Below are 23622 nucleotides of genomic sequence, written 5' to 3'. Positions count from 1 at the left end.
TTTTGGAGGGAGACGAGGAAGGAGGGAAGAAGGAGGAAGAGAAGTAAGGGATCTGAACATTAGTTAAGAAATTACCTGATACTAAAGAGCGAATACTATGTGTCCAGACACTTAAGAAAACAATGGTTACTCACAATAGCTGATTCTTAGATAGAACTAAAGGTCATGTAAGAAAATAAATTTCCTCAAGAAGCATTATAACAGAAGGGAAGGACTTTTGACTTCAGTATTTTTTTAGCAGCTTGTGATCTTAGATTTAAGTTTGACATCTCCTTTCCTATTCTTCTTGCTTTAAAGAAAATGTGCCAGCCATTTCTATACACACTGTAGTATGGTATCTACAAATGCAGAAGCATAAGCTTGTTTAAATAAACTTGTGTTTCTTAGTTATCTTTCATAGGTCCCTTAGAAATAATCTTTGGGATCTGTGAACTCTTTTACTTTGCTTGTGTATCTTCTGACCAAACAGCTCTGTAAACATAGTCCTTATTTGATATAATAGCTCATAATAGCAGTGTGTTTTCTTGAAATCTTTTTGGACTAAAATAGGAGTCAATACTATATGGAAAAAATACATATCCTAATCAGTGTTGTATTGAAAGAGAATGTCAGATGTATAGGTAATTCCAGCATTCTGACTGTATGATAAAAGGAAGCACTTTTTTTCCCCCCACCCATTGTTTTTATAGCAATGTAAGCAGTTATTTTCCCAAACTTGGTTTTCTTGCTATCTGATAACACAACTGCTTTAACTAACTTCACCTTTTTTTTTTTTTTTTTTTTTTGGCAGAGTGCCCCTTGATGTAAGTGCACTTTTGCTCCTAACTTGCAGAAGTCATGTTGGTTAACTTCAAAAGTTTAGCCAGCCTCAGAGGAAGCAAATCACTCCATTGAGTGTTTTAGTTTTTCCCCACTCTGTATGTTATACGTTAAAATCTTGAAAGTATAATTGTGTTTGTTGTTTTCCAGGAAATTTCCAGCAAACTCTTTCTATCTTTTCTGCAGTATGGTGATTTTTGTTTTTTTTTAATTAAAAGGGCCTTTCTTTTTGAGAGCAGTATGACAGCTTATCATTTACTTCATTTTACAAATGTCTATCTCTCATATCCCCAGACCAAAAACCAACCTGAAACCCATTCTGTCAGTACAAAATATCTTAGATTTAAGCTACAGATATTCTTATTTACTGATGGATGTGCTGTGTAAAGGGGATAAAGATGATAAATTACCTTATGATAATGTAAGGTTTTAGCAGGATGACTGACCTTTTAATGCAACAGACAGTATGCCCTGGCACTATGAGATTTTCTATCTCTTTTTTTTTTTCCTCCTGTGGATAGATCAATTGAGTTTTTAAGCTGGTCTGAGGTTACAAACATTTGCAGTGGTCCTAGTTTTGATTTAGTTTAGTAGAATTTCAGCCTTATAACTCCACTGAAGAGGTATTGCATTGCATTTCCAATATCTAATGTTAAATATGACCTACAAAAATTGGTAAAATCTTTTAGTTCCTTGAATTTATTCCATGAGCCCTATTCAGTTTTCTCTTTCATACTGCTAGTTGCTCTTTCCATGTGTTGTGACTTGTCATCTAAATAAGAGGTGGTGGCTGGGTTTTTATTGTATGCCTTTTTTTTTAAGGGAAAACGGTAATCCTTACAGTTGGACTGGCAGAGAACAAGACCCTCTTGTGGTCTGATTCTAACCATACCCTGGGTAAAGCAGTTGATTTTAGCTTGTCTTCCTATTGAGTGTTTTTCAAAGCTGCTTCTTACCCTCATTTTTCTTACTCCTCCCACTGCTGAGCTGAATAGACAGCTTACAAAATCTGTTGCTGTACGTCTGCTTCTCTTTATTAGAATTTACACTACAGTATCTGTAGATGTTTGCCAACAGAAACAGCTAGCTATCTCATTATGAGCCAGAATAATCAAGTATGTTCCTGAATTTACTGATGTAATTAGTCCTATTCATATTGATACGTACCCAAATATACTAGGGATTTATTTTTAATTTCTTATTAAGATAATAAGTAAAATAGTGTAGAATATCTTGCTCTCATAATTGTAGTTATTTGCAAAAACAGAGTTAATAAAATACATGGCCTCAGTGAGGTGGCTTATTTTAAAAACAAGCGAACAGAAAACCTAACAATCTCAACTTAAACTTCCTGTTTGTGTTTTTTATTATTTTCAATTCCATCCTTGAGACCTTCCGTGTGTGTGTGTATACTTGGTATGTATTTTACTTAAGTGTTTTTCCTTTCTTATTCCTTTTAAGGGTAGCAATGATATCTTGTATGTTTTTCTTTTTTTAAATGAGAAATTACTTCTATATAAATTATTGAATATATTATTGAATGCTGATAGTACTTCGTAAGTAAATGAGTTCCAATGATGAAGGAAAAAATTGCTTCTCTATAGAACTGTATTAGGTTCAAGGCTGCACGTCATGTGAGTATGACACAGTGCGATTTGTAATTAAATTTGATTTTGACTCAAGGTAGCTAACAGTGTTATCTCTCCTTAAAATAATAATGCAAAATTTCCAACAGCATTTTTTAATACCTTTGAATAGCTACCTTTGTTTTGCATTTCTTTGACAAATTAGTTGAAATATGCAGTTATATTGTATATAAAGCTTTATTTCCTGACGGAACAAGAGATGTGAAACAACATTTTTCTAAGGAGTATTTCAGAACAGTTGTTTTCAATTTTGGAGATGATAAAATTTTAACAGCTACTTGTTTGATGCATTTGGTAATCAAAAGTGCTCACTGTTCTTAACTAAGCTGCCTTTGGTTATATGGGTATTATACTATATTATATATTCTGTGCCAAAAACTAAATGTATGTTATAAGATCTAATTAACTGATCCTTCTCCTGACTGCAAAACTTTTATTTCCACAGCAAAAATGAAACATCTAAACCTGTCATTTGCAGCTTGTGGGTTTCTGGGTATTTACCACTTGGGGGCAGCAGCTGCTCTTTACAGGCATGGTAAGAAGTTACTGAAAGTTGTGAAAGCTTTTGCGGGAGCTTCTGCGGGATCACTGGCTGCCACTGTCTTATTAGCAGTACCAGAAAATATAGAGGTAAATTAATAAACTCGTAGGTATAGGACATGATCACTTTCAAAGGATATTTTTAAGGATATAATCATCTACTTTAAATTTATTTTAATGAAATATTTTAGTTGTTGTCTTTCTTTTTGCTTCTTATAAAGGAGCAGGACTCACATATGTGTCTTCCTCAAAGAAAATTGTGAAACCTAGACAAAAAAAGTTTATGAAGCAAATATTTCTTTAAAATCTGTGTTCAGTTTATAGTAGAGAATCATGTGGACTTTCTGTTTACATAGCTTAAAACATAAAGTCCATATGTGTGTGAATATTGAGTTATATGCAACCAGATGTACTATATTTCTAGTATATGCACTTTCCTTAATCATTGTGGGTTACAGAGGGTTAATCATTGTCGTCTTGGCTAGAGATTTTAATAGGCTTTCTTAAGCAAATGTATAGTGTCATCCTGTTGTGAAAGGAGATAAGAATGATGGACTGTACCTTACAAGTAGGAAAGGAATGCACAAAAGCTTTACTGAATGCCAGTGAAGGATTAACCCTAACAAAGTTCTATTCTAGTATTCCTTATGCATGTTTTCTTTCCTGAGGTGTCACCCTTTTCTTGCCATGGAAATTGTGTCATAATCCATAAGATCTCACAGCAAAGCAATCTTCAGTAGCGTTTTCATAAAAGATTCTCTGGGAGGGCAGTAGCTTTTCTTTTTTTTCCTCCTTAGGTTAAGGCTGCTTTGCCCTCCTGAAGTACCTTTAGAAGATCAGGGGTCTTAATCCATTTTGTAGTATATGACACACAACAATTATTTAGAAGATTTATGTATTTATTTATTTATTTATTTTAAGAGTCCTTTTTTTTTTTTAATTTAAAAAATACAGTAGCCACTAAGTGGTATGTTTTCATACTCTGACTTTGCTTTAATATATGTAGAAAACCAGGTCTTGCTAAATGTTAAGATGAAATGTTTCTTTAGTATTTAGAATTATACGATGCAACATTACTTGGGGAATTGAAGCTATTAGATAATTTTTTATTCTAAGCACACTTAGATTTCAGCTTTCAGTATTCCTCAGGTGACCTTTACCAGACCTTTACCAGGCCTCACTGTTAGAACCTTGACCATTTTTCATTCGAACGATAGTCACAGCCAAGAGCACATTTTGCCGCTGACATTTTTTCCTGCTAGGATACAAACTTAGCCTTCAGAGTTATCTATACTTCTGTTGCTTTCGTTATTACATCCTTCCCTGGCCTCCTTTTTTTTTTTTTTTTTTTTTTTTTCTTTTCTTTGCATTCTGTATGTGACTTGATATTAGGCAAGTTCTCTGTTATGAGGAGACCCTTATTTGTATTCTCTTCATCTCTTCTTCCTTTTCTGTAGCCTTTTACTAGTAGTTCAGTTTCAGATTTGCTTGGTATAATACATACTTTTGACCTTAATTTCCTATATGATGAGCACAGCAGCTAGCCTTTTCTTAGCTGAAGGAGATTATTCTGCTTGTTTTTGGCTTCTGGGCCTGAGCATTTATTCCCAGCCTGGTCCTATTTACGAAGTAAAAATTCTAAGTTAAAAAAAAAATGAGTTTTTACTTTTTATATTTGTGGAAATGAAGTCTATATTGCATTCTTTTTTTTTTTCTTGAAAATGTCATCATGTTAGTATGAACTGAAGAATGTGTTATGAACTTTTTAGCCCTTTAAAATTTTTCTAATAACTTTTTAGTCATTCTGTTGTATTGTTTAAATGGAAAATTATGAGAACTGTCTGTAAAGGGGAGAAAAATACTTCTCAGTTCTCATGGAATTTAAGTAAAGGCAGTGCTGTCTACTAAATAGAAAATACGTCATTTTAATATTTTACTTTCTTTGAAATTTATATTAACTTTTCCTGTCAGCATAATTGCATCATCAATTATTATTTTAAAAAATGGCACTGATATATAAGGAACATTTCTAACTGTTGAAATATTTTATGTCTGCAAATATAACTCTCATACCAATTAGTTTTTTTTCCAGAGATGGTTAGACAAGCTATAATTAGGGATTTCTCCATGTTCCAGTCTCAAAGCTGTAATACATCCTTTTGTGAACTTTGAGTCTAACACCAAGAATGTATTGTTTTGACTATTGCTTTTCTATCACAACAGCTGCAAATGTCCTTCAGTAGTATCTTGGATTTTTGTCGCTGTTGAAAAGGCAAGGGAGTTGAGAATCTTAGGGACAGATTTTCAAATGTATGGAGGCCTATAAAGTTATAGATAAGTGCCTATTCGATTCAGAAGTACCTGATCAAGCTAGATCTCAAAGTTTGCTTAAATCAATGGAAATAGTTGCTATTTCTAAACATGTCATTAGTTACTATTTAAAATTTTGATGCTTTGTTTAAAGCTTTTAGCATGAACAATTATAAACAATTCATAGCTGTAAGTAGAAGTTGTCCCTTTTGGCAGCAAAATTTGAAAGTCTAGGTATGACTTGTTCATAAGATTTGTGATAAGGAAAGTAGTTTTCTGTCATTCTTCTAGGTTCGGATTCATCCAGCTTCTGTTACCCTTATTTCCCTGCTACTTTAGTCACTTTATTAAAGCACCTTAGATATAAGGATAGTGATTCTGAGGTGCTTCTATAATCTTTAGGGGGTTGTGGGTTTCTTCTCTCTATTTAGAGAGAGAGGTGCTGAAGATTTGAATCATAGTCTGAATGTGCCTCTTCTCCTCCTGGCTGACTTTGAAGAAGCCTAACATTAAAGTGGAATAAATTCAAGACCTATTGCATACTGCTAGTTTTATGTATTTGCAGTGAGAAGCTGGCTTGGAATTGGCAATGACGAGCAAAGCACCTGCTTCCTAGGGTAAAAGTACAAATCTAACTCCGAATCTGATGGCAGCTTGACCTATGTGAAATGAATTAGCATGAATCACTATAGTGATCATTGCTTTAAGAGGTATGTACCTCTTATCCCTGTCTAGCATTTGTAATATTTGTTAGAAGTCTATATATGGAAAGTGGATGCAGGAACCATTTCTGTCTGTCGCTTAGGTGAGTGCTCTGACATACCACTGATATGAAGAAGTTAAGCTGCTCCAACCAATGTTTTCTCTATCTTGTAATACCCCCCCCATCCCAACTTTTTCCTATTTCTCCTCCCATTATGTCCTGTGACCTCCCTCCTGGATAGGGCACAATAGCTTGCCTTTTTTCTCCCCCACCGCCCCATGATATAAATCTTTTATTTAGTTACAGGAACATATTTAGTGTGTCTTCATGCAACAAGTTAACAAGCCAGGAACCCCAAACTAGCTATATGCAGTTCTTATATTTTGTAAATATGTGGTTGTTAGGTGCGTGTGAGTGCAGTATATTTATTGAATAAACCACTTTCAGAAAGTCAAATAAGATGGATTGTAGGTTTTTTTTCCCCAAGTCGGTAAAATCGGAACAGAAATCTTAATGAAAGGGTAGAAAAATCTATATGAATACTGAATAGTGAGTCTTAAGCATTCAGAAGCACAATTCAGGATTTCAAAATCTTTTTATTAAAAAATAAACACTACATATTCTTTCACTTTCCTTTTGGAGTTCTTTTGGCTCCTGTTTCAAGCTATTTTTCCACAGTCATTAAAGTCACGGGTTTCAGCTTGCTAAAAAGAAGTTCTCTGTGCAGTGGAATTTGTAGCCTTGTTTCCTGCAGTTGTCTTTTGTTTCTTTATCTTCCGTCACTTGTAGTCACATAGTAATATATTCATTAAATATGTGTTCGTCAGTGGCATGTTTTTTGCATTAGTGCAAACCTTTTTAAAGTTTATAGTCATCTTGAAGTAATTATGTCTATGTTTAGTACTGAGGTAATGTTTAAGATAAAATGTGGCTGTAGACTTGAAATACAAACTGTTGTTCCTGTAAAGACATGGTTCAGAGAATTGATTATCTAGCAGTGGTCATACATAGCAAAACTCTCTTTAACTGTTAGTTGTTAATTGTTAACTTTAATTGTTAATACGGGATATTCTTTTTTTATTTTTATTTAATTAGGGATCTTATATATGTTTTCTTGCAAATTAGTTCTTATAGAAGGATCAACAATTTATTATGCATATCTTGTTACAAACCAAGCACATATAAGAAAATATCTTAGTCTGATCTTGTAGCTTGCTCTTGATTGAAAGTTTAACCATTTAGTATGTTTTAAGTACTACAGTTGGACATGCTTTCCATAACTAAAACATCGTTAATGGTGAATATTTTAATTTTCAGGAATGTAAGCAGTTTGCCTATGAGTTTGCAGAGGAAATTAGAAAATTGGACTTTGGTGCAGTAACGCCAGGTTATGATTTCATGAAAAGACTTAGGTACCTATCTTAATATATTTATTAAAATTCACTTTTATGTGAAGGTCTCTAAATTAAAATGAAGAGTGCAGATGCTTTTTCCATACTCTGGGGAGCTGAACACACTTTCTTTCTCCCCTAAAATATTTACAAGCTTTTTAATTAATGTTGGTGAATAATGTTTATTATTTTCTTTACTTTAGGGGAGGCATAGAGTCTATTCTTCCTTCTAATGCTCATGAGATAGCTGAGAACCGGCTCTATGTGTCAGTCACTAACACCAAAAATGGGGAAAATTATTTGGTTTCAAGTTTTGCTTCCAGGGAGGACCTCATTAAGGTAATGAAGTTGCATATTGCTTTTTTAAATAAAAATGCATGAGTGTCTTCAAGGCATAGGAGTATGTTATTGGCCATGGGGTAATCATTGTTTTACTCAAGTAATCACTTAGATTACAGTTGTGCTACCTGCATAAACAACAGAAGCAGAATTTGGTCCTGCAGTTATACAGACTTTGCTAAAATTAATTTTTGTGCCTTTCCTTCAGCTGCTTTAAAAGTATTACTTTATGAGCAAATTCTATTAAAAGAAAAAAGAAATAACAGGTGACTAATTGTTGCAGTAGATCAGAATCTCCAAATTTGGTCAACACTTCTATAAGTCTTTTTGCATCATTTACATCATTTTAATATGTTCTGTCACAAAAGAAAGTAAACAAAAGGAAGTTCCTGTCTTAAAAAAAAAGAAAGAAAAGAAAAAAGCTTTTCCAACACTTCCTACAAATCCTTTGGAGGAAAGGGTATAATGTATTGGTAAGTCCTGTATATAAACCATGTATACAGCTGGAAAGCATATCTTTTTCTTTTGCTACCTATCCCGTTTCTTTTGAGTACTACTTTTTAAATTTGGATCAGGATTGTAAACTTATACTGATGTTAAAAGGTAGGAGGAATGCAGATGTATGTATCTAGAGGAAATGTCCTTTCCTTTCTGGAACCTCTTAATTTTAACAATTAGTTATATTTTAGTGGAGGGTATCAGGCAATATAGTACAAGTGAAGAAGGAAATGGAATAAGCAGGGAGCTTTGAAGAGAAATTCCTTCTTTTCCTATCTTTCTGGACATGTAGAATTAATGGGAGGTGCTTGATAATTAACACTTCTTAAAGGAAAAAAAAAAAAAAAAGATTCATTACCAAAATCTGAAGTATACATTAGAAGTCTGTCTTTAAAATACCATTTATTTTTTTAATCTTGCCCCTATTATGTTCTACATAGTCCATCACTTTTCAAAATTGATAGGATTTAATCATGCAAAGATAATTATGCAAACAGTTCATTTCAAACCATGCCCTTGTGGTATTTCTAGCTAAAACAGCCAGCAGAGACAGGCGTAGAGACTGTTCTGTAAATTTATGTTCCTTTCCAGTGAAATCTTCTAACCTGAAGACAATTATAATCTTCAGAACAATTGTGTGAATAGATATATATTTCATATTTATATGTGTTTGTGTGTGTGTGCATATATTTAGTTAGTTTTTGAACAGTTCTTTTGTCAACTTAAACATTTCTGTACCATTTTGTTCCATGGAATGGGTTGGAATTATAATAATAAAAGTTCCAAATAATTGCTTATTGGCATACATTCATACTCTTGCTTTTCTGTTCTTTTACTGTCTCATAATACAGGGTTTTGTAGATGCCTTCAGAGGTGCATATATCATTTTTACATCAGATTGAATGTTAGTTTGCTGGCTTGTTTCTATAGAGAACAGAGCTGGAGAGGACCTTGTTAGTTTATGTAATCCTATTATTTTGCCCCAAAGCATAATCAGCTGTATCCAGATCATGCTGGATAGGCAGTGTTTTATAACAGCAAAACTCCTGTACATTCTGCCGAAGATCTTTCAGCCTCCATAGGTAATTGGTTTCAATGCTTAACAAGCCTTATGGTTCCAGATTTTTTTTCCCTAATGGCTAAAATGAGTATCTGCTGTTGCAATTTTAAGCTGTTCTTGTCCTATTCCCAATGGACCTGGAAAGCAATTAATCTTCCACTTTTGAAATTGACTTTACATGTATGAAGAGCATCGTCATGTACCAGCATTCCTAGACCTGCAGTTCTTAAGCTGGGTGTGAGAGAGAGGCATGTTACATGTTCATGAGGGAACAGCACACAGAGTTCTACTGTATTTAGTCTGGAATGGAGGAAGAATTGACAGTTTGCAGTGGTCACCTGTTTTTGACTCTGTTTTCTTTCACTAAACCTTTTATTTTGTCCTTATTCCTCCTAGTATAGGTGGGCCAAATTTAGTGGGATAGAACTGAAAGAGAGAGGAGAAAGGAAGTTGGGCAGCAAAAGACACTGGGCTCTTAGGAACCCTGCAGGATGTCACTTCTGAAGGTCTGAAGAGGAATGGGTTTGAAGTGGACATTTTCTTACGGTTGTGTGAGAGAAAGGCTTGTCGTAGAGAAAAAGCTACAGTTTCACATTTGAAAAATAAGCAGAACCTTTCTGTCTGAGCCCAGGCAAAGCCCTGGGGCTTCAGGTCATCGAATAGAGAAGCAGGCAAGAAAGAGTTCTCAGACTGGGAGTTAAGCTTTCATTTAGAACCTTGATTGGAACTTGTTTGAGGGAGAGGTGTTTAATACTGAGGGTAACTTAATTTGTTGTAAAAAGAAGCACAATTACACCTAAAAAGATTCAGCATTATTTTTCGTAATCTCCATATTTCTTTTGGACCTGATTGCCTTGCACACTGTATGTACCCCCGTTTGTGACCTGCTTGTTTCCCAAATCTGCCTCTTATGCCTGCATGCAAGCTTGTGCATGCATGTATATGCACCACAGTCATATATAGGAAATTTTCCGACATATTGCACTTCAAGTGCACATCTCCACATTCTCTTTGAAATGCTATTTTAACTGCAGCTATATATATATATATATGCATACTATATATATGTACATTTTCATAGGCGCACACACACAGAGAAATTGTTATGAGCGGGTAGAAGAGGTGTGTGTGTGTGCATCCATATGTAACAGAAGAGATGCTCAGATGCTCCAGTCTGAAAAATTTGAGAACTGCTGTAGACAGCAGTCTAGGCTTACAGTAGAGCAAACAGTAATTTGTTGATACTTGAGCATATTTAATGTGAAGTGCTGATACTGATGAAGGTACCTATGTGAATTTTCAGGCTATTTATAGTATTTTGGGCATGTTGTATTACTTATGAAATCTGATTTATTAGAAGAGAAAATACTGTATGTATATACCAGTGAAGTGATTAGTTCAACTTCTTTTTTTTGACAATACTCTATATTGCATGTTTTCCAGTATGTGCATATTTGATTTTTATAAAATCATAGATTTACCTCACATTGTGTAAGGCTAAGTTAATGGTCTTTTTCAGCACTTTATTCAATAATAAGATAATTGATTTGTGATATTTTGTTTTCTTTAAGAGTTGTTATTGTCAAGTGATAAAAAAACTTAATAGTTTTAATCACATTTTGACATAGCATAACAACAGGATGCTAATAAGATGACAGTGGTTTTATATGAAATTAATATGTTGATTAATTACTGCTATTCATCTAATAGATAAATATGTATGAAAATATTTATTGGTTCAGAAATATTTTATTGCCTTTTCTTCACTCCTCCACTCCTACCTCTTTCTTCTCTCTAGGTCCTGCTAGCAAGTAGTTTTGTGCCAGTATATGCAGGAATTAAGCCAGTGGAATATAAAGGAGAGGTAATTTTTCATTCTGTTTACATACTTACTTTTTTTTTTTTTTTTTGCAGGAGGATTCTTTGTTTGCCAGGTAACTTTGATCTCAGGGGAAGGGTAGATGGGAATTACAGTACTGTATTCAGTAGAATAGTTATTGCTTCTACTGATACTATAGGTGAACACATATTGATATCATTCATATTGATTGTTCTTACAGAACTGTGGATGATAAAACTGAAGTGGTCTCTGTAGCATGAAACTGTTTCCTAAAGATAATCTGTCTAGCACTTAAACATGGGAAGAAGCTTCTCTTGGTAGAGACACTTCTCATGATTAGCTGTGTTACCAACTGTAAAATGGTCTTTGCAACTTAAAGACAAACAGTTCTGCTTTTTTTTTTTAATTGTTGGAATGATGAAGGAGATCTTGGCTGGTCTTGGGAGACTGGACACTGCTGGAGTAAATTGGTGTCTCTGTGTATGCAGTGTAATTCTGTTGAGGACATAAGAACAAAGGTTTATCAGCCACCCTCAAATCTGTTATCTCTGAACAAAGATTATTTTTGTGTCACACAAAGTCATGAAATTTTGAGAGGTGTACATTAATACAATAAAACCTTCTCATAGATGCCTGTACTTGATTTAGCTACAAGAACTTTTTTGTCTTTTTACCTAAATGTATTAACATTTTAAGAATTCTTTCAACTGTTTAGTCTGTTTGCAATCATTAGAAGCACAAAAATCTTCTCCAGTTGTTTCCCCTTCTAAAAATTATTACTGGATGCTTTATTCTTTCCTGAGAGGCATCAAAATGATGCTTTTAGAAAATCTTTCATCCTAGCAGATTCCCCATCAGCACCCTGCAAATCCGCTCAAAACCCCTTTTCCTAGTATTCACGTACATTTGTCTCTAGCAATTATATTTCTAACTAGCAAGAGGTAGTTATGTCAAAAAGCTTGTTACCTTTAGAATTATATACAGTGGTACATAACAACTAAAAAGTCTGAAGGGTTCACATCACCATGCCTTGCAAGTTCCCAGGGTTTATGTATTTTGTTGATTGGCATCTTTAGTATGTTCCTTGTGTAGTTCACAGGGCGTATGTACGTGGATGTTTGAAGTTCATTCTGCCATTACATAAAGGGAACGTAATGTCTTTGTTAAGCTTTTTGTGCTGTTTTTTCAGTTAAGAAGTTGAAAGTTTGGGTCAGAGATTAGTTGTCCAAAATGTCCTGGTGGACAAGTTGACCATGAGCCAGCAATGTGCCCTCGTGGCAAAGCAGTCAAATGGTATCCTGGGTTGCGTTAGGCAGAGGGTTGCCAGTAGGTCAAGGGAAGGGGTTCTTTCCCTCAGTTCAGCCCTGCTGAGGTCGCACCTTGAGTACTGAGTCCAGTTGTGGGCTCCCCAATACAAGAGAGATAAGGAGCTACTGGAGCGAGTCCAGTGAAGGCCACTAAGATGATTAAGGGACTAGAGCATCTATCATATGAGGAAAGGCTGAAAGAACTGGATTTGTTTAGCCTGGAGAAGAGAAGACTGAAGGGGAATCTTATCAATGTGTATAAATATCTGAAGAGAAGGTGTAAAGAGGATGCAGCCAGACTCTTTTCAGTGGTGCCCAGCAATAGGATGCGAGGCAACGGGCACAAACTGAAACACAGGCAGTTCCATCTGAACATAAGGAGAAACTTCTTTACTGTGAGGATGCCTGGAGCATTGGAACAGGTTGCCCAGAGAGGTGGTGGAGACCTTGCAGATATTCAAAAGTCATCTGGACAGGGTCCTGGGCAACCTGTTGTAGGTGACCCTGCTTGAGCAGGGCGGTTGAACTAGATGATCTCCAGAGGTCTCTTCCAACCTCAACCATTGGCTCATACTGAAATTAGCTAGCATACCTGTAGTGTGCACAGCTAGAGACTAGACTTCTGGGATGAACCAGCTAAATTTCATGGTAATGCAGACGTAGCATCAGCCTGTTTGTAGTATGTTTTCTTCTAGTTTGATAAGCCTGAAAATAATCTGAAGGAAAAGGGAGTGTATGACCAAGATTAACATCCAAGAACTTAGGCAGTCTGTTAATGGTGTTACATGACTGGGCTATCTCTGAACTTGCGTTGGCTATTTAGGTGCCCTTGGACTAGGTTTCCAGTAACGGGTGCAGTGCTGAGTTATGCATAGAATTGGCTCTGTGCATACCATCTTGTATTGAAACAACCTTTTCCTGGATGCAGTAGGACTATATTCATGTGGAATGATTTAGATTGACAGAATTTGTTCCATGCAAAATTACCTTTCTTTCAGTTGGTTGGTGTCCCCTGAATCTATGGCAAGGTTAGTCTTTGACCTAAATAAATCATCCCCAGATAATTGAGTTAACTGTATCTGATGATGACCCTTTAGTTCATGATGCTGTAGTTCTTACAAGGTGGCTTTGTAAAGTCTATCTACAATTACTGGTGAATGTAGATTCCGTAAGGTCCAGCCTACATCCTCAACTTCAGTGTCTGGCTTGGTTTTCACTGAGCATTATTTCAGAACTTTCTCTGTCTTTGCACTGTACTTACAAAAAGGAACTAATTCAGAAGTTACCAGGAATTTGCTTCCTCAGCTAAGAAGTATTTTTCAGGGATTGGTTAATAGAATTACAAGAAGTAGGACATTAGGTCTTTTTATCTGAAGTATAGAAATATTTCTTTTATTTTAACTGTGTACCACAAGGGACTCTGGAGCCAAAATATTTTCAAATGAAAGGCAGCTTCTTCCAGGTGCTTGAAAGAAAATAAAATGAAATGGAGGGCATCAGACAGGAAGAACAGAATCTACAAAAGATAGTGCTTAATAAAGAATACTGCCCTTGCCTTGGTAACATTAGATGTTTTGATTTAAAAAAAAAAAAGTTGAAGGTACGTAAGAGAAGAAAAAAGCTAAAAAAGCTAAATAATCAGAACAAAAAGCCAATTTGTACTGCAAGGAATGTTGCATCTAAATCAATAATAAACAGCTATTTATAGACAAGAAACGATAAAGAATAGGTTCAACCTGATAGGCATTTAGCCTCTCATTTGTAGCAGCATTGCAGCTTTACTCTTAGGAGTCACAGTAATGATGTAATGGAGTCTGAGGAATTTGAAAGATCAATTTAGATAGCTTTATGGGGGTTTTTTTCAGGTTTTGGGGTTGTTTTGCTTTCCCTAAGACAAAATATTCTCAATCCTAAGCATTCAGAAATGTGATTTTTGTATAAAGTGAAGGAATTCAGTGGTGGATAGTGGTTACAAACATCAGGAGCTTTTGTCATGAATCAAGCTCTCAAAACATACCATGAAATAAGAGTGTGAGAAGGGCCATGAAGACTATTAAATGTAAAAGTAATAGCTTGAATGTGAAAAGTAATAGCTTATATTTTAATTTCAGGAGCGTAAAAGAAGTGAGAAACAGCAAATTTCGTCTGAGTGCATATCATGTGGGCATCTGGCAGGTAGAAAAGTGAGAAAGTGGGGGTAATAATAATAAAGAAAAAGGTGGTTGCAATATATCCATGTGAAAAAGATTGAGTCCATGTATCAGAAGGTATGGGAGTTGTCGGTGGAAGGAAGGGCAAGTGATAAAAAAGTCATGTGATTACATGAACTCAGAAATGTGGCACTGAGAGAAAATCTATACCTATGGAATTAAAAGAAGGCTTGCTTTTTAAGCTAGGGTAGAGGACCCAGCTGAGAGGTATCCATACAGTCGAGTGATGGACCTCAGGGAATCTCAGGGGCTTCTGTAGAACAAATACTCTACCCTGAGATAATGCTTGTTGTATGCTAATCCCTACACAGAATACTAATGTCTTGCCAACAGTTGAAGACCTAATTTAGAGGCCATAAGCAATTTCCAGATAGTATACTTTTTCAGGAGATGATTTCTTGCTACTTTTGTGACTAAGTTCCTGTGGCATTTTCAGTAAGAATTTTGCATGAAAACTTGCATTGTTTTGCCCTTTCATAATGGTCACTTAGAATAATACATGCAGCAGAAAAGCAGTCTTCTGCCTGATTGTTGCTGGAGGGTGCTAGTGCAACTTGCCTTTTTTTATGATACTCTGTATTAATAAATAATGAATCACAGAATCACAGTATCACTGAGGTTGGAAGGGACCTCTGGAGATCATCTAGTCCAACCCCCCTGCTCAAGCAGGGTCACCTAGAGCACGTTGCACAGGATTGCGTCCAGGCAGGTTTTGAATATCTCCAGAAAAGGAGACTCCACAACCTCTCTGGGCAACCTGTTCCAATGCTCTGTCACCCTCACAGCAAAAAAGTTTTTCCTCATGTTCAGATGGAATTGTCTGTGTTTCAGTTTGTGCCCGTTGCCTTGTGTCCTGTCTCTCGGCACCACTGAAAAGAGTCTGGCCCCATCCTCTTGACATCCCTTCGGATACTTGTACACATTAATAAGATCCCCTCTCAGCCTTCTCTTCTCTAGGCTAAACAGGCCCAGCTCTCTCAGCCTTTCCTCATAAGAGAGATGTTCCAGTCCCCTAATCATCTTTGTAGCCCTTCGCTGGACTTGCTCCAGTAGTGCCACGTCTCTCTTGTACTGGGGAGCCCAGAACTGGACGCAGTACTCCAGATGGGGTCTCAGTAGGGCTGAGTAGAGGGGGAGGATCACCTCCCTTGACCTGCTGGCAATGCTCTTCCTGATGCAGCCCAGGATACCATTGTCCTTCTTGGCCACAAGGGCACATTCCTGCCTCATGGTTAACTTGGTGTCCACCAGCACTCCCAGGTCCTTCTCCGCAGAGCTGCTTTCCAGCAGGTCAACCCCCAACCTGTACTGGTGCACGGGGTTATTCCTCCCTAGGTGCAGGACCCTGCACTTGCCTTTGTTGAACTTCATGAGGTTCCTCTCTGCCCAGCTCTCCAGCCTGTCCAGGTCTCTCTGAATGGCAGCACAGCCCTCTGGTGTATCGGCCACTCCTCCCAGTTTTGTATCGTCAGCAAACTTGCTGAGGGTGCACTCTGTCCCTTCATCCAGGTCATTGATGAAGAAGTTGAACAGGGCTGGACCCAGTACTGACCCCTGGGGAACACCGCTAGCTCCAGGCCTCCAACTAGATTCTGCGCTGCTGATCACAACCCTCTGAGCTCTGCCTTTCAGCCAGATCTCAATCCACCTCACTGTCCACTCATCTAACCCACACTTCCTGAGCTTGTCTATGAGGATGTTCTGGGAGACAGTGTCAAAAGCCTTGCTGAAGTCAAGGTAGACAACATCCACTGCTCTCCCCTCATCTACCCAGCCAGGCATTCCATCATAGAAGGCTATCAGATTGGTTAAGCATGATTTCCCCTTGGTGAAGCCACACTGACTACTCCTGATCACATTCTTGTCCTCCACATGCTTAGAGATGGCCTCCAGGATGAGCTGCTCCATCACCTTTCGAGGGATGCAGGTGAGGCTGACTGGCCTGTAGTTCCCTGGGTCCTCCTTCTTGCCCTTTTTGAAGACTGGGGTGACATTGGCTTTCTTGCAAAGATGATGGAGAGTGGCCTAGCAATAACATCCACCAGCGCCCTCAGCACTTGTGGGTGCATCCCATTGGGGCCCATAGATTTGTGGGTGTCAGGTTTGCTTAAATGATCTCTAACCCCATCCTCCTCGACCAAGGGAAAGTCTTCCTTTCTCCAGACTCTCTCTCTTGTCTCCAGGGTCCAGGATTCCTGAGGGCTGGCCTGAGCAGTCAAGACTGAAGCAAAGGCGGCATTCAGTAACTCTGCCTTCTCTGCATCCTTCGTCACCAGGGCAGCCACCCCATTCAGCAAAGGGCCCACGTTTTCCCTAGTCTTCCTCTTGCTACTGATGTATTTGAAGAAGCCCTTCTTGTTGTCCTTGACATCTCTAGCCAGATTTAATTCCAAACGGGCCTTAGCCTTCCTCATCACATCCCTGCATACTCTGACAACGTTCCTATATTCCTCCCAAGCGGCCTGTCCCCCTTTCCACTTTCTGTATACTTCCTTCTTCTGGTTGAGTTTTGCCAGGAGCTCCTTGCTCATCCATGCAGGTCTCCTCCCTCCTTTGCTTGACTTCCTACTCATAGGGATGCACCGCTCTTGAGCCTGGAGGAAGTGATATTTGAATATTAACCAGCCCTCTTGGACCCCCCTTCCTTCTAGGGCCCTAACCCATGGGATTCCTCCAAGTAGGTCCCTGAAGAGGCCAAAGTTTGCTCTCCTGAAGTCCAGGGTTGCAATCCTGCTTATTGCCCTGCCTCCTCCTCGCAGGATCCTGAACTCCACCATCTCGTGGTCACTGCCGCCAAGGCTGCCCCCGACCTTCGCATCTTCGGCCAGTCCTTCTCTGTTAGTACGAGGTGCAGCAGCACACCTCTCCTTGTTGGCTCCTCCACCACTTTTGTCAAGAAGTTATCGTCAATGCTCTGCAGGAATCTCCGGGACTGTTTGAGCCTAGCTGTTTTGTCTCTCCAGAAGATATCGGGGTGGTTGAAGTCCCCCATGAGAACCAGGGCCTGGGATCGTGAGGCTACTTCCAGCTGTCTGTAGAAGGCCTCATCGACTTCCTCTTCCTGATCAGGTGGCCTGTAGTAAACACCCACAACAGTGTCACCCATGTTAGTCTACCCTTTAATCCTTACCCATAAGCTCTCGACTCGCTCTTCAGCCATCCCTAGGCACAGCTCGATACATTCCAGTTGCTCTCTCACATAAAGAGCAACTCCACCACCTCGCTTTCCTGGCCTGTCCTTCCTAAAAAGCAGGTAGCCATCTAGGACAGCACTCCAGTCATGTGAACGATCCCACCACGTCTCTGTAATTGCATGAGCTCATGGTCATGGCCCTGCGACCACACACAGCTCTCTAGTTCTTCCTCTTTAGTGCCCATGCTGCGTGCATTGGTGTACAGGCATTTCAGAGCGCTGATCGAGCACGCGGCTTTCCCAGGAGGGATACAAGAGGCTCTTCCGTAGCCACATCCCATGCGCACTTCCCTGGCTGCATTCACCTGCTGGAGGCATCCCGACTTGAGCTGTCTTTTGCCAACTACCCTGGCACTATAACTCTCCCCTTCCCCCGTCTTTCCTAGTTTAAAGCCCTCCTTACCAGGTTGGCCAACCTGTTGGCAAAGACATGCCTGCCCCACTTAGTGAGGCGGATCTCATCTCTCCCCAGCAGTTGTCAATCTTCAAACAGGGTCCCATGGTCATAGAAACCAAAACCCTGTTGCCAACACCAGCGGCGCAGCCAGTCGTTAACTTGGAAAGTCTGTCTCCTCCTCCTCCCCTCCATCCCCCTCACTGGCAGGATTGAGGAGAAGATGACCTGGGTTCCCAGATCCTTGACCACCATCCCCAGAATGAAGCTTGAAGATAGTTTCCTGGAGTATTCAGTTCACCTTTGGGGAGGTCAGACCCTGAAGAAATAGAGATGCATCTTTTAATATTTTTTCTTAGTGTGTTTCATCATGCCTAGCTTCAGGTATCTGCAGTAGTCTATATCTTACATAGTCAGCGTGTGTTTCCCTTAATTAATGGAGAGAAGAAGGGACCTTTTCAGCATAATTCAAATCAGATGTAAATACCTACTTTAGGATAAGGTGAATCATGCACTAGAAGTGTTTCTGTCTCCTTGACTGTAGAGGGAGTGTAGGATGACTAATTTGGCTGTAGATGTGTAAAGTTTGGTGACATTCGTCTGATCACCAGACGTCATGTACAATGTCAGCAGATGCATCTAGCCAAAAGACTGCTGTTGAGTTTTGGTTTATGCATCTAAGTATAAAAAGAAATCCTATAAAGCATATTGGAAAGAAAATAAAAGGATCGTGTTTAATATAATGTTAAAATAATGGTTATTCTAATAAATACTATAAATTATGGTTATGAATATGTTTATTTAAAGAAGAAACTGAAAAGAACTAGGTAAACCTTCAAAGAAACAGTTTAGTTGTAATTTTTAACTTTCATCGTTGTGTTTTTCTACTGGAAAAATGAGAGAAATATTTTTGGCAGTTGTTTTTTACTTTCTGTAAATACCCTGTTGGGGTTGTGCAAAACCTGTACATTACTAATACAGTATTTCAAGTGTGTAACTCTTAACCTATCAGCTAAAAATTACACAACCAACAAAATCAATATGATGTGGAGGTGGATGAAAACTTGAGGGAAGTCTGCAGCTGTGCCTGGTTATGAGGAGAAGAAACTTGGCTGTGGTCCCTTTTGAGATCAGGCCTGTGCCTCTGGACAGTCTGTAGATCTAAGGAATAGATGTGACTCTGAAAGAACTTCAATGGTTTTTGTTTGTTTTTCCTTGCCATTCTCTTCTATACTCCAGTCCTGTAGCAGACTTGATGTCTGCTCCCTTCCAGGTGCCATAGGTATCCAACTCCTTCCCCCCTTTATCTTCCTCTTTTTTCAGCTATTGCTGTCTTTCACTGTGGTTGATGGCTTTTTGTGTTCAAGAAAGCAAGAAGTTCTGGGAGATTTGATGAGGAAGGTTTGTTTTAGCTTGTTCAGTCAGTTTACCTGCACATACGGATTGTCCAGCTCCTAGTCTGCAAAAAAGTAATGTTTTATAGGGATACACATTACCTGGTATGGTTGCAGTGTAATATTAACAATCTTGTCCTTTCATGTAGGTGTTCAGAAAAAATCTGTGTTTTTAAGCTGAAAAAAATTGGTGTTTTTTAAGCTTTATAGGGCTCTTTTGTTAATAGATTGAACAAGCTGTATCAGTAACCTGGTAAAAACATTTAAGGGTCTGGGAAGCTTGTAAATATGTTTGCAGAGTATATCAAACACTCATTGATTACATACTGTATATGTGAATTATAAGTTCATTGCTTTTTATGCCTCTTATACTCAAGCTGCTTATTCTGAGAAGGGAACTTGTAAGTTTTCTTGAGGGTGGGATGGAGGAGGCAGGGTCAGGAAGGATGAAATACTTGGTTATGATCATACTATACTAAGGTTACCTTAAAAATGTGTTTATTTTCTGATAGAAATGGGTTGACAGTGGCCTTACCAATGGCCTTCCTATCTTGCCTGTGGGACGAACAGTGACAATTTCTCCTTTCAGTGGTCGATTAGATATCTGTCCACAAGATAAAGGACATGTGGCTCTTTATGTTAAATTTGCAAAACAAGATATAATGGTGAGTTCCTTGTTTATTAAATAACTTCAGACAAAGAAAAGGTAGTTGAGCAGCTAACTTTATGCTCAATTCTTAATGTTTTATTTTATGTTTATATATCATGTTTAAGTAGTGTGATATCTTGGTGCTTTGTGTTGTGCATATGGAATGTAACTTGTCCTTAAATGCAGAGGAAGGAAAAATGTAGTATAAATTTTTGTAAGAAAGATTGAAAACTTTTGATCTGGTATAAAATTGAGCAGGTATATCACAGACTATTAAATTTAATCTTATTAAATAATGTAGACTTGATTAAAATATCAGCCGTCTTTGGCTAGGCAGAGTGTTTTCCAGAAAAATAAGGCTTCCGTAGAAGACCTCAGGAGAGGAAAACTCCAGAACATTCCTTCATACTTATTTACTGAAATAAGCTGCTATAACTTAATTTAAAAGGTGAATTTAAACTTCACATATGAAATGGTGTACAAGAACTTGTCACCTCATTGCTCAAGAGAGTTCATATTAAATTTTTGAACATTGTGACCACAACACTTTCAGAAATTTTGTTAGATGTTTGAGAATGTTTCTGTATATTGAAACATAGGCTGACTGATCTTTATGACCTCCTTTTCATCTTTGTCATTTCTGTCTTTGCAAGCTTTTCCCCACAAAGTCTAACCACAGTATTGTTTGCTTTCACATAGTGAAAGAAAATACTGAAGTCGATCTAGCATTGATCTAAAAAAAACTCCATTAGAAAGGAACAATAGTGTTTTATTAATTCTGAGTAAAATTAGTGTTACATAATGTCATTCTAAATTGAACGAGTTTCTGAATTTTTGTGGTGTTTCACAGGGATTTAAGCATGATAATACTTGATAAATGGTCATGAGGTATGAGATTAATAATTTTATTGAAATGTATGCATCTCTTGCTGTATATTTCTTGGTTGTGGTTTGCACCAAATATCCATCTAGAGGGGACGAATGAGTTGATAAATAGATTAATTTTGAGATAGAAAATTAATTGCAGAGTTACTTTTTGTGATTCTGCAGCTGCAGAGTTGTGGTGCAGAATCTCAGGCATCATTTTAAATAATTCTATTTGAAACACCTGTAGCTTTTAGAGCTGTAAAAATGCAAAATAAGAATAAACTTTTGAAGCAGTATCCAAATATGCACAGCATGGAGAGTTATATATATATCACTATTTATCTGCCTTGGAATGTGAACAGTCTTTTGTCTCTTTGGACCTCCTCCATTCATTAGTGTCCGAATTTGGATAATTGCTTAGTTCAAACAATGGAGGTGATTTTGACATTATGTTGCAAAATTGCATATAATCAAGTATATGGCTTAAGTGTATATTAAGTTAATTGTGTAAATGAAGTGTCCAGATCTTTATTAAATTTAATTATATTTGTAATTTTGTTTTAAGCAATTCAATACATGTCTTTTAATAAAGAACAAATTTTGAAGCCTTTTACACCATGAAAGTGACCAGTTGAGAACCTGAGTAGTTCTTAATTTGTTGGAAACACAAGCTACGTTTATACTCATATATTAAACATTTCCTGGGAATGTTCCCAAGAATGTGATTATTTGCACTAGTAAGCTGTCAAAATATTTCCTGGGACAAGTTTAGCATGTGGCAGCTACCACTCCCCCAAACAGTTCTGGGAATGTTTCTGTAGTTAAAATGTTTCAGAAACCATGAGCAGTTTTACAGGCAGACAGTGTGCATTGGAGGTTGCAAGTTTATTAGTGTAGATGCAGACTGTTTGTGCCAGTTCATCTCAGTGCTCAGTAATTTTCCTGGGCATGATTAATTTACTGGTGTAGACACAGCCAGGCTGGCCTTATTTTACATATGCTATATAAAACAGATGATAGGACTGATAGCAACACAGTCAAGTGTAACATAATTTGCTTTAATAAACTAATTTACAGCACCTCTCTCTGTTGCAGCTGTCTTTGGCCAACCTGGTAAGACTTAATCAAGCTTTGTTCCCACCAAACCAGGAGAAAATGGAATTGTTGTACCAAAATGGGTTTGATGATGCTGTACACTTTTTACTAAAAGAAAATTGGTTTGAATAGATTATTCACAGAAAATTAACTAAGCTTGATGGCTGTCAAAACACAGCTACAGGCACCCTGCAAAATCTAAGGAATTGCTGTCAAATTTTCTGTATATCAGAATAAAAACGCCAATGGAATTACATCTGCTCTTGTGAAGAAAATGTACAGGTGTTCTGGATGGAATTCAAAAACACGTCAAAATGGAAATTGTACTTGTGTGGTAAAAGATAGCTGTCTTGTTTTGAGGAGGTTCAATTTTAGATCTATTTTGCTTCAAAGCAGGACTTTATTGTGAGATTTGTGAAAGCTTGTGTTGTCATGCTTACAGAAATTTGAAAATATCTTTTTTCATGTTTCTTATTTGAAAGACAAATCCAGTTTGTACCCCAAAAATTACTGTCTATGTTGTTCACTTAATAGTTGCACACACTAATTGAATGCTTGCAATATTGCTAATATTAGGATTCCAATGCATCTCTCCTGCAGTGTTCTACAGGACTTGAACTCTTAACACTAGCCACAACAAATAAAAAATTTGCACTCTTCTACTGTGATACTGTATTTTTTTCACATTAAAAGTTCTTGTCCTTCTCAGTGAATGTAGTTTTTTTAAATTTGAAATACTATTCTAAAACTTGTAATAGTGTATTTTTGTCCATGAAAATATCTTGTAAAGGAGACAGTAAGAAATATTTATATTAGTTATGTTTATTATGTTTTCTTCCTTACCTAAAATTGAATAGATATATTTTCTTGAATTTTTGTCAAGAGCTCATTTATAAATTTCTCAGAATGCTATAACAACTTGAATATTTACCCAGATCAGCCTATTGGAGGGGAGCTGAAATAAGTTAGCATGTAATGAGTTCAAACTCTTGTGTCTTGGTCTTTTACCGTTTCCCTTGCTTTGACTTCAGGTTCAAGCTTTTCAGTGTTAATACCTAAGTTCTAAAAGGTGCAACTGTTTGTTATAACTTTTATGGCTTTTAAGTTGGATTCTTATGAAAATTTGAAGTTGAATTATGTCTTTATGTATGAAAGTATAGCATTCTCCAAAAACGATGCTAAATGTCTGTAAATTCTGGAGCACGGGAGAAGGGAAAAGAGTCTGGAAAAGGGGAGAATTTAAAAATACCTGTTATAAAAATCTGAAAGCTTTTTCAGCACATAACCACCAGATTTATATTCAAATACAGACTGCATCAGATTAGCATTCATGCAGTGGGGATTGAGTTATTTTATTACCTTATTTG

General features: G+C 37.4%; 1 protein-coding gene across 2 annotated transcripts in view; it reads left to right on the top strand.

The window, feature by feature from the left end:
- Positions 1–22914, top strand: part of PNPLA4 (patatin like phospholipase domain containing 4) — a 28633-nt gene extending 5719 nt beyond the window's left edge. For both annotated transcript variants that reach the window (XM_067296316.1, XM_067296323.1), the window contains exons 4-9: positions 2911–3095; positions 7336–7430; positions 7613–7748; positions 11105–11170; positions 20157–20309; positions 22256–22914. In XM_067296316.1, coding sequence (XP_067152417.1) covers positions 2911–3095; positions 7336–7430; positions 7613–7748; positions 11105–11170; positions 20157–20309; positions 22256–22387 — 767 coding nt within the window. In that variant the 3' untranslated portion in view covers positions 22388–22914. The remainder of the gene's footprint in view (positions 1–2910; positions 3096–7335; positions 7431–7612; positions 7749–11104; positions 11171–20156; positions 20310–22255) is intronic.
- The last annotated feature ends 708 nt before the right edge of the window (positions 22915–23622 follow it).

The sequence above is a fragment of the Apteryx mantelli genome, chromosome 1 (assembly GCF_036417845.1).
Source record: "Apteryx mantelli isolate bAptMan1 chromosome 1, bAptMan1.hap1, whole genome shotgun sequence".
Lineage (NCBI taxonomy): Eukaryota > Metazoa > Chordata > Aves > Apterygiformes > Apterygidae > Apteryx > Apteryx mantelli.
The sequence above is the reverse complement of the archived record's forward strand: the minus strand, read 5'-3'. Positions and strand labels throughout refer to the sequence as shown.